The sequence below is a fragment of the Pleurodeles waltl genome, chromosome 4_1, assembly GCF_031143425.1.
Source record: "Pleurodeles waltl isolate 20211129_DDA chromosome 4_1, aPleWal1.hap1.20221129, whole genome shotgun sequence".
Taxonomy (NCBI): domain Eukaryota; kingdom Metazoa; phylum Chordata; class Amphibia; order Caudata; family Salamandridae; genus Pleurodeles; species Pleurodeles waltl.
In genome coordinates, this window is record NC_090442.1 from 277,411,007 (window position 1) to 277,423,176 (window position 12,170).

At 47.1% G+C, this 12,170-nt stretch overlaps 1 protein-coding gene across 7 annotated transcripts in view; it reads left to right on the forward strand.

Annotated features, from left to right (window-relative positions):
* Window positions 1-12,170, forward strand: part of PACSIN2 (protein kinase C and casein kinase substrate in neurons 2) — a 354,098-nt gene that overhangs the window by 281,147 nt on the left and 60,781 nt on the right. For all 7 annotated transcript variants that reach the window (XM_069228308.1, XM_069228313.1, XM_069228314.1 and 4 more), the window contains one exon: window positions 5,787-5,962. In XM_069228308.1, coding sequence (XP_069084409.1) covers window positions 5,787-5,962 — 176 coding nt within the window. The remainder of the gene's footprint in view (window positions 1-5,786; window positions 5,963-12,170) is intronic.

Below are 12,170 nucleotides of genomic sequence, written 5' to 3' on the forward strand. Positions count from 1 at the left end.
AGTGTCTCCCTTATATATAGAGTCTTGGGTCATATTTTGAAGTAAGGTGTACTGCTTTGCTATCTGTTCAGAAGGTGAGGAATCTACAGCTAGAAGTCTCTGTCAGAAGAACAAATCACTTACCTACGGTGATGCGATTTCTGATAGAGACTAGAGAGTTTGGCGCATGGTTTACTCTGTCACAAATGTGACAGATATTCTGTTAGCCTTATTACAATCTCCATAGGCTCGTAATCGTAATATGGGGGCTGGATATCCGTCACATTTGTTATGGAGTGACCCCATCCACAAAACTCTAAATCGCACGTCATTTCCAGAGAGGAATGGCATTGGTGCATAGCCGCACGGTGCCACCTACTAGTGTGCAGAGTTCTGCTAAAAAGTTTCTGTATCCAGTCTGGTGTAAGGGGAATATTCAAACGTGAGGAATCTGTGGAAGATAGGTAGCTTGTTCTAAGTAACTTGTTCTTTTGGCTCGAACTCCAACTAGAGTCAGCCATGTGGTGACAAAAGTTGGAATTATGGGGACGAGTTTGCCCCACCCTATGACGAGAACAACTGGTACACACACACTCTGAATATGCATTAGATACCTATTCTGATTACCAGGGTTTGTTCCCCTTATGGACTATCAATTTAGAAAAATTCCATTCTTGCCCATTATTAGGAGAGCTGCTGAAGTCCATGACTTGCACCTCCCAAAATCAAGATAAAACCTAATACTTACTGAGGTCCTTCAGCCTGGCCAGGTGGCAACTGCTTTTTAGCACTTGCACTAAACTGTTCTGGCGCTCTGGTCAGTCGCCATGAACCAGCTACAGGTGACCCCGATGTGTAATAGCTCCTTTTAGAAACCTTCAAGAGTGTGATGGTGAAGTGGACTGTTAGAAATGGGGTTTCTAGTTGGCAGTTGGTTTGCACCCAGTCCAAGTAGGGACCCTCACTCTAGTCAGGATAAGGGAGATACCCGCTCAGATAACCCCTGCTCACGCCCTTGGTAGCTTGGCACAAGTAGTCCGGCTTATCTCAGAAGCAATGTGTAAAGTATTTGCACATAACATACAGTAATAAGTGAAAACACTACAAAAGGACACCACACCAGTTTTAGAAAAATAGCCAATATTTATCTATATAAAACAAGACCAAATACAATAATAATCCAACATGCAGAAAAATATTAATTCTGCAAGATTTACTCAAAACTACAGTTCCTTGAAGTCGATAGCTCCACCTGGGGCTATCACGGCGTCGTGATCAACAAAACCAACAGGTCAGGCCGGCCGTGGCGTTGCGGGCCAGCTACGGTGTTGGGAAGACCTGCAAACAGTACCTTGGATTTGCAGGGCGTCATGATGCTCGCGGTGAGCTCCGGAGGGCGGCGTCACTGACGTTGCAGTGTCGGTTCCGGAGTCGTCGGGCCCTTGAGGTCACACGCATTGCAGATCGAACTCCAGGCTGATGAAGTCAGGTGCGCCGGCGTGGATGGTGTCGGGGCTGCGGTGCGAAGTGGGACGATGCAACGTGTGGTGCCCACATATCATGGTGCAGGCAGCGGCGGTGGCATTGCTGAAGTGCTGTCGTCGGTAGGCCCAAGCCAGCGGTGCATAACGGGACAGTGCTTCGTGACCCTCACGAGCGGTGTCCACAGGCCACTGTGCAGGCAGGATGCCTGGTGACAACACTGGAGTCGATGGTGCTGGCGTTAGTGGACTGGGGCTGAGGTGCGTGATGGGACGGTTCTTCGTGTACCTCACGAGCGGTGTCCACAGGCCACGGTGCAGGCAGCGGCACCGGTGTCAGCAGGAGCGGCGGCGGCGGGGATGCCCAGGCTGCGGTGTGAGCAGGCGATGCCGGAGTGCGGGGCCCACAGGTTGCGGTGCGAGCAGCGGCCCGGTGAAGTCGTCTGATGACAGCGTTGGTGAGACCAGGTTCACGGTGCGAAGCTGGGCAGTGCGAGTCCATGTGGCGTCGGCAGGTCACGGTGCAGGCCAGCGGTGTTGTTAGCGGCGTCGCAGTGGGTTCTCCTCTTGACCAGCACAAAACACACAGTTCCCACTGCTGCAGGTCGAGGAAACTGAAGCCTTTGGTGTCCCTTAGACTTCCAACAGGAGACAAGCTGTACTCCAAGCCCTTGGAGAATTTTCTCAAGCAGAACACACAGCAAAGTTCACCCTTTGCACTCTTTTCAGGCAGAAGCAGCAACTGCAGGCCAGTCCAGCAAAGCAACACAGCAAAGGGACAGTACTCCTCGGACTTCAGCTCTTCTCCTGGGCAGAGGTTCCTCTTGATTCCAGAAAGATTCTAAAAGTCTGGGGTTTTGGGTCTTCTTTTTATTCCCAGTTCTGCCTTTGAAGTTGGCAAACTTCAGAGCAAAGTCTCAAGTGTTTCCAAGATCCTTCCTTGTCCAGGCCAGGCCCCAGACACTCACCAGGGGGTCGGAGACGGCATTGTGTGAGGGCAGGCACAGTCCTTTCAGGTGTGAGTGACCACTCCTCCCCTCCCCTCCAGCACAGATGGCTAATCAAGATATGCAGGCTACACCCCAGCCCCCTTTGTGTCACTGTCTAGAGGAGAGGTGTGAACAGCCCAACTGTCAAACTGACCCAGACAGACAGTCCACAAACAGGCAGAGTCACAGAATGGTATAAGCAAGAAAATGCCTACTTTCTAAAAGTGGCATTTTCAAACAGACAATTTAAAAACCAACTTCATTAAAAGATGTATTTTTAAATTGTGAGTTCAGAGACCCTAAACTCCAAATTTGTATCGGCTCTCAACGGGAATCTGCGCTTTAAGGATATTTAAAGGCAGCCCCCATGTTAACCTATGAGAGAGATAGGCCTTGCACAGTGAAAACCGAATTTGGCAGTATTTCACTGTTAGGACATATAAAACACACTAGTATATGTCCTACCTTAAACATACAATGCACCCTGCCCATGGGGCTACCTAGGGCCTAACTTAGGGGTGCATTACATGTAGTAAAAGGGACGGTTGAGGCCTGGCAAGTGGGTACACTTGCCAAGTCGAATTGGCAGTTTAAAACTGCACACACAGACACTGCAGTGGCAGGTCTGAGCCATGTTTACAGGGTTACTAATGTGGGTGGCATAACCAGTGCTGCATGCCCACTAGTAGCATTTGATTTACAGGCCCTGTGCACCTCTAGTGCACTTTACTAGTAAATCAAATATGCCAATCATGGATAAACCAATCAACAGTACAATTTCTATAGGGAGCACTTGCACTTTAGCACTGATTAGCAGTGGTAAAGTGCGCAGAGACAATAAACCAGCAAAAACAGACCTGAAAAAATAGGAGGAAGAAGGCAAAAAGTTTGGGGATAGCCCTGCAAAAAGGGCCATTTCCAACATGGACCCTAAAACATTTCCCTCCGTTTTCATGGGCAGCCTTGCCCTGAAGTCTGTCTGTTAGCTGTTTCTTGGGTCCCTGCACCCAAACTCTCTGGGACATGTTGATTTGATCTTACTGGCGGCTCCAGAAGGCTAACTGGCTTCCTTGTCCCAATCCATTAAGGATGGTCAGGATGCGGCTAAGTTTGTTCCCCAATCATGCCTAGATACCACTAACTGTTTAGGGCAAACTGTTGAGACAAGTGTGGTGTTTTGGCACCATGCATACATGAGATACACTGGTTTCTTCGGGGATGTTCAGGCATCCCTAATGAACATACCTTTTGATAGATCCTAACTCTACTGCAAAAAAGCTAACTGTGCCCTGAAGCAGGTTAAAGAGCAGAGCTCCTCTTTGGACCTTTGCACATCTGTTTGGCAGTCCTCCAACCAGTTTATCCCTTTTTGAGGATATGTTAGGGTCTCTGGGTATCGGCAGCGCAGAGCCATGTCATCCACATAACAGGCTTTCCAGAAATTTCGAGGTTGGGACCATGACCCCAATAGACAACAATGCCTTCAGGGGTAGCATATATCCAAATTCCCTGTCCCTCCGGCAGCAACTTCAAAACCTTTTTAATGCGCCCTTCGGGCCACACACCCATCGTGTAAGAGGAAGTGTTGGCTTCCTTCAGGGCTGGTAAAGCATCACATCAGACTGGAGCATCCTTCAAATTGTCCAGTGGGTCTATATGCTGTCATTCCTTCTCGACCCACCATACCTGCCGCCTACATCATAACAGTTTACAGAGGCCCATCTTTTTGTTTTGTGCTAAGAGGTGTAGGCTGTTTTGGCCATAGTGAGGCAGAGAAGGGGGGTACCAGCTTAAGATGTGGGAACTGGATTTTATGTCCCCTATTTCTTTGAACTGACACTGGACCGAGGCATTCATTCTATTTTAGATCTTTGCCCTCTCAGTCGTGAAAGGACAAATGCTACAGGCTTATGCTGGCCCAGGTTCCTTCAGCCCTGCACCCCACAGAGTAGATGGTGGTATTGAACCATTATGACACCTATTTTCATGCAGGCCCACAGGTGCTACCTGTGGTTCAAGGTGGGCCCGAGAACTTTGTTTGCTGTGCTCCCTTCTGACCTCACTAGTGCCGAACAGGTGATCACAAAGAAAATGGCAGTGGTTGCTGCCCAACTTCAGATGTCAACGGTACCAGTCTTCCCCCTGCCTCACCGACTGGCTATTGAAGGTGGGCCTGCCACAATCAGTAGCAGACCATCTCCAGACAACAGCGAGTCTCCTGACATTGTTGGGGTTCTGAACCAACTGTTAAAGTCATCTGGCATGCTTACTTTAGATAGAAACTGTTAGGTTGGAAGCAGAGTCTACCAGTTCTCAATCTAACTTCTATTCCCTTTTGGTCTTCTCTTCATATCCTCCTCACGTCTTTTTTTTTATCCATGAACAGATTATCTGTATATCATCTTGGTATTAGACAAGTTAAGTTAAGGCAGCAGCTTCTCATTTGTCCAAGTCAGGTTTCACTTGGTGTCAACTGCTCCCTCTACCTGCTCAAACTTCAGGCTATCTTCTTTCATTCAATAAATCCCATAAACTCACTCCTGGTACTCCACTGTCTCGCCTCTAATTTAACTGGTCTGCGTCTCCAAAGGCTTTGTCCTAGCCTCCTCTTTTTCTGCTTGTACACAAACAGCCTTGGTGACTTTCTCCTCCCTTGGTTTCTCTTATTAACTATATACTTATACTAAACACATTTTATTTTCCTTTCTGTCATTCGCTCCTTACTCTAATCTAAACTGTGGGTCTATCGGTAACTGGATGGACTTCTGTTCCGTTATGGTCAACTCCTGATTAACCATCTACTTTCAATGTAATTTACTTTTATTATTAGTAGGCAATGATCTTTTGGGTCTGGATTGTAAAAGAACAATGTGTGGATAAGAGGCTCAGCTTGGAAACCAATAAAGCAAAGACTTTAAATGAAGTGTGCTTTTTGCAGACACTCGGACACAGAAAGACTCACTCACACACCCACACGCAACAACCCATCACCCCCCATATATTGGCACTGAGCATAAGCCTTAGAGAAACAACGCCTGTACAGGAGGTCAGTCAATTGCAGAGCAAAGCACATCACCAGATAACGTTAATTTTAAAAAACACTCAGTTCACCCATTGCAATGTTAAACTTCGAAGCCATGTATAACCTTCTAATCAAGGACCTCAAGCTAGGTATGCCGATATTTTTGTCGCATGGAAGGCATACCCAATATCATCTGTTAACACCAATTTCATATTTGTCATTAGTTAAAGGGATTGCTTCTCAGAACCTAGTATATATAATTATTGAGTCGAGAGAAGAACTAGAGAAAGTAGCTGATTTCTATCTTCCCTACAGACAAAAGAAAAGTATGAGAAAGCATTAAAGGACTTGGACAGCTGCACTCCACAATATATGGAAAACATGGACCAGATGTTTGAACAATGTCAGCAGTCTGAGGAAAAACGCCTGCAATTCTTCAGAGAGGTTCTACTGGAAGTTCAGAAACACCTTGACCTGTCCAACAACCCAAGGTACATAGTAAAAACCTCATTTTTTTTTTTCAAAACATTATGGTTCCAACTCGAGACTAGTTTGAAAATGTTACCATGCAGTGCCTTTCTGGTTTGTGGAGTTGTTAATTGCATTCAGAGGTATTTTCTTGCGAACATGGGAGGTTTCTGAAGCTATCTCCGGCAGAGAAAAGATAGGTAGGGAATCATCTGTAATAGTGCAGGAGAGGGTTCCAACTTTAGAAAACAGGTGCAGCAGCATTGGAGAGAATCCCCCTCTTAGCTGCCTCCAGGAAAAGGCTAAGGTTGATATGTGAGATATACTTTCTATTAGTAATGATAATGAGAAAGCACATAGTTGTAGCATGTGTTGGCCATACGTACATATGTTTTAGATACTCCTGCCATCTAGTGTTGTGCTCTGATGTGTGCAACTTTTTTTCCTTCGAAGAAGACTTTAAAGTCGCATGGTATTGTGACCCCTCCTGTAGACTGTGTTGCGCATGGTCATCCCTCCTTTGTTAGATTGTTTTTTTTTTCTGCCATTGGGTTCGTATTTCAACCCTGAAGCTCCGGGATCAAAGCTTTAATTCCTGCCACAAGGTCTTACCAGCTCCCCAATTCATAACCCTTCAACGGACAACATGACAACAACAACCACCACCCACTAACTTCCTTCACATACTTGGATCTGCCCGCCCGGGCTCGGGTCTGGTTCGACCTCTGCTTCTAGCACCACCACCATCTTCTTTCACTTAATCAGAGTGATGGAAAAGACTCCCTTCAGTTTCTGCCATAAGTGCCATGCCAAATACTCCAGGCAGGATCAACACTCGATCTGTAACCTCTGCCTGTCCCCAGATAGCTAGGAGACGTTGCATGAAGCTTGCATGGTCTTCCGGTCCAAAAATTCTCTTCATGAACGAAGGGAACCCCGCTGGGCCCATTCCACCATCCGTGCTCGGAGCAGAAGATGTGTCCGATATCTTAGGGAAGCAGTCACTTGAGCTCTAACCGGAAAAGGACTTTGAGAACACCGAAGCACAACATATGCCTGTAAACATCCCCATACTACTGCCAGCCGCGGGGAAGGCTCTGACTATGAGACATCAAAATCCAAAGGGCATGTAAGAGCTCCTGCAAAGGCTGTACAGACGCCCACTAAATCCTCAAAAATGGCTCACGGAACCTCACTGCCCTCGAGCAATGGAGGCATCCGAAATCAGGCAAACAAGCAGATACGCGTCCCTCCTCCCAAGCAGGCACCGAAAGGCGTTGAAAAGCCAAAGGCACTGACCAAAGTCAAATCCAGCCTAGATGCCAGTAACGAAAATGCAAGCTTTGACCTCGAAAAGCACCAAAAGGCATCAGACCTAAAAAGAACACCTTGGGAATCAAAAACACCCTTGGCTATGAAGGCTACTCGCCAGCCCAAGACACCATTGCCACTGAAAATGCCCTCCAAGCCTAAACCAGGGATGCCAAAAGTACCCTCGGTTCCAAAAACAGCAAAAATAGAGTCAGGGCCGAAATAGTGACCTGTTGAACCAGTGCGTGAAAAACTACAGAAAAAACTTGATGCCAAACAAAAAACTTTATTCATCAATCAGAACACGGGAAGGGTGGTTGCAGAACCACCTCTTCCACCAACAGGCAAGCTCCCTAAAAGGAAAAAAAAGTAGATCATGGGGCCAGAACCACCCAGAGCCCAACGGAAGAATCAAAGACAGAGGGCACTAGCCCCATATTGTTTACTCAGTCTCCACTTCCTCTACCTGCTGCCACACCACTACCTCTACCTTCTCCTCCACCACCTACGATTCCCATGCTACCAGCATCTGCTGCACCACCAGTTCATCCACCATCACCTCAACACTCCCCTCACAACCATCTGCAGGCACACCATCATTTATAGGGGACCTTAGTACAGAAGATAACATTGACACCCTATAAGGCACCATACTTTTTGATTCCGCAGGATGATCCAGAGAATATCGATGAAGCTTGGGAAGATTACGCCATAAACCCCCCTCGATGACACTGATCCCGACCTATACCCCTCCAAACCTTCACAGACAAAATCTACCATGAGGTACTGTGTAGAGCTGCACACTACCATAAAGTAGATACCTACACACTAGAGGGTGAGGATGACTTTTTAGTGGAAACATTAAGCAGGTCTCAACGAATAGTACAGTTCTTGCCCATGCTAAAAGGTATGCTTAAGCCAACAGTAGAGATCTTTAAGCAGCTTGTAAAATCCAGAGTCCTAACCCGAAGGGTAGACCAGAAATACAAGCACTTCCCGCCCGACCCAACATATATCAAAGGCCATGTTCCACCAGATTCTTTGGTGGGACATACTGCCAGAAAACTCGCCAATTCTCAAGGGACTGGCTCTCCCCACCGATAAGGAGAGCAAAAAGTATGCAGCAGGAAAACATGTGGCTGCAAAAGCATGCAACCATCTCTGAATAGCAAATTCTGTAGGCCTCCTCCCAAGATACGACAGAGCCCAATGGGATGAGGTGAAGGAACTATTACAGCATCTCCCATACCAATACCGGCAAAGAGGGAAGGAGCTAGTGGAGGAAGGCAAACTTATTCCTAATTCTACAATCCATTGTGCACTAGATGCAGCAGATACAAGTGCAAGTGAAGTTAATACCAGTGTCGTCCTCAGGCGCCATACATGGCTTAGAGTCTCTGGTTTTAACCCTGATTTCCAGCAGCATCTACTAAACTTACCATTCGATGGTGAACATTTCTTCGGACCACAAATAGATAAGATGCTGGAAAAAACAGAGACACTGAACCGCCAAGGCCATGGGTGCTCTACAAACATAGGGAGTTCTTTTTGTAGAGGACACTGTAGAGGGGCATCAAAAACAAGCACCTCCACAGACACTACACAGAAGCAGCAATATTCCCATCAGTCCAAATACACCAGAGGGGATATACTATAAGCCACAGTACAAGAGCAATTGAGGCCAGGGTCATGGATCCACCTCCAAAGGGACCACTCCCACTAAGCGTTGACTCTCTGTGATCCCCGCCTCCACCCTTAACACCAGTTGGGGGGTGGCTGCAGCACTACCTCAAAGACTGGGCACAAATTACAAACAATTAGTGAGTCCTGTCTAGAACTCACAGCTACCCCACCCGTTATACCACCACGTACACAAACTATGTCAACATAACACCTGTCCCTACAAGAGGAGACCCAAGCTCTGCTTCAAAAAGAACCCATTGAGCAGCTCCCAAAACAACCACAAGAACAATGGGTGTACTCACTGTATTTCCACATACTTAAAAAAGGATGGAACTTTAAGGCCTATACTAGACCTCCGGCCACTCAACAAGTACATCCTGTCCAAGCATTTTCATACAGCTACACTCCAAGAAGTAAAACTATTGCTACAGCAAGGAGACTTCATGACAGCCATAGACCTCAAAGACGCCTACTTCCATAGTACAGTACATGCAGCCCATCGCCGCTACCTCTGATTTCAACATTACCAGTTCAAGGTGTACCATTTGGAGTAACTAGTGCATCAAGAGTATTCACAAAATGCCCTGCTCTAGTAGCAGCTCATCTCAGAAGAGGGGGACTCACAAGTGCTCCCATATCTAGACGACTGGCTGACCAAGAGTGCAGCCAAACAACGTTTGCAGGACACTCAAAAGGTAATCAAACTTATACACAAATTAGGTTTAATTAAATACAACAACATCTCACCTTCTACCCTTGCGTATGCATCCCTTCTGAGGTGCAACCTTAGACTCTGTCGCAGCCAAACCTTTAACCCTATCCTGCAAGAGTACAAAAGTTTCAGCTAAGATTGCCTCTTTTTCAGACACATCATCAAATTCCAGTCAAAGCAGTTATGAGTTTTCTTGGTATGATGGTGTTGAGGTGTTGCACACACGTCTGCACGTGCTCTCCCTTCAATGCTGCCTCCAATCACATTAGTCTTAAGCAGTGGGGGATTTGGCCACCGACCACGGGAGCACCGCCAACAGGCTGGCGGTGCTCCAACGAGCATTCTGACCGCGGCGGTTCAGCCGCGGTCAGAAGCGGAAAGTCAGCGGTCTCCCGCTGACTTTCCGCTGCTCGTTTGAATCCTCCATGGCTGCGGAGCGCGCTCCGCAGCCATGAGGATTCTGACCCCCCCTACCGCAGGATGGCGGTAGGGGGGGTCGCGGGGCCCCCGTAAGAGGGCCCCGCAAAGTATTTCAGTGTCTGCCTTGCAGACACTGAAATACGCGACGGGTGCCACTGCACCCGTCGCACCTTTCCACTCCGCCGGCTCGATTACGAGCCGGCATCCTCGTGGGAAGGTCGTTTTCCCCTGGGCTGGCGGGCGGTTTTTCAGCAACCGCCCGCCAGCCCAGGGGAAAACTCGTAATACCCGCCGCGGTCTTTTGACCGCGGCGCGGTATTTTGGAGGGCGGCCTCCGCCGCCCGCCAGGGTCATAATGAGGCCCCTAGTGTTGGTAGGGCCAGCGACCCATGGCTATCTGCAGTGGTGGAACAGCAACAACCTGTTGCAGGGTCGGCCATTCGGAGCTTAGTCCCACAAGTGACCATTACGATAGATGCATCTCTACAGGGTTGGGGGTCACATGCAGGACCTCACAGTCCACGGCCAATGGTCCCCAACTGAGAAATACGTACACATCAATCAACTATAGCTTCTTGTGATTCAATTAGCTCTCAAAGCTTTTCAGCAACATCTTCACCACAAAGTGATTCAAGTCTGTACAGAGAACAGGACCTCGATGTACTACATCCAAAAACAGGAGGGCACACACTTCATACAGCACTCCCACACAGCAGAACACATATGGCACTTGGCAATGCATCACAAGAGCCACCTCCTAGCAGAATACCTATCAGGGGTGGACAATGACTTCGCAAATATGCTCAGTAGAATGCAACAGCAAGTGCACAAGTGGGAGATCGACAAAACACTGCTCCACTCATATTTTCAATGGCTGGGAACCCAGGGCATAGACCTTCGCAACACAACAGAACGCAAAATGCCAAAGCTTCGCCTCCATGTTTCTTCACCCAATGTCCAGCGGCAATACCCTATAGATCAGCTGGCCATGGATATTTGCTTACACTTTTCTCCCAATCCCTGACCATTACATGGTCTAAAAGCTCACACTAACATCCTTTACCCTAATCCTCATAGCCTCGACATGACTCAACAAGCATGATTCACAAACCTACTTCAACTATCGTTTGTGCCACACGAGAAACTGCCTCTTTGGCCATGACCTCTGACTCAGGAACAGGATAAGATCACACACCCAAATCCCAAACAGCTGAATTTAGCCATCTGTCTCCTGAAGTCTTGGAATTCGGATACCTCAACCTACCACAAAAAAATTATGACCATTCTAAAACCAGCTTGCAGTCCAACCACACGAACCTGCTTCGCAGCCAAATGAAAAAGGTTTGTCCATTACTGCCTAGCCAAATAAATCCAGCTACTTTCTCCTACAGTACAAGAGCTTGGTTGCTATCTAATGCATTTACAACAAGCAAGCCTTGCATATGCCTTTATTAGGCTACACTTAGCAGCACTTGCTGCGAACATGCAAAAAAGACAACATATGTCCCTGTTCGAAATTCCAGTAATCAAAGCATTTATGGAAGGACTAAAAAGCCATTCGCCTCTTGGTTCCTCCAACAGAACCAGTCTGCACCTTAATAAAAACTCTCACCAGACTCATCTGTCTTTTGAACCACTTAATTCATGTGACTTCTAGTTCCTCATATGGAAAGTTGCAGTCTTAGTAGTTATTACATCTCTTAGGCAAATAGGTGAGCTTCAAGCACTTGCTTTAGAAGAACCTTTCTTTCAAATCTATAGAGGTAAATTAGTACTTAGAACAAACCTTAAGTTTCTCCCTAAAAATGATTTCCACATTCCCTTCACCAAACAGTTAAGCTACTAGTAGTCTTTCCTAAACCAGATTTGGTAGTAGAAAGAGCCCTACACATCCTTCATGTTAGACACTGCTACATCGAGAAAACAAAACTCTTTGTTGCCTTTTCTAACCCACAAAGGGCTCTCCTATCTCAAAAGCAGGAATTGCAAGTTAGATAATAAGATTTATGAAACTTGCTAAAACAAAGCTAAACGATTGCTACCCGCAACTCCAAGGGCTCGCTCCACACACAAAAAAGGAGCCTCTATGGCTTTTGTAGGGACTA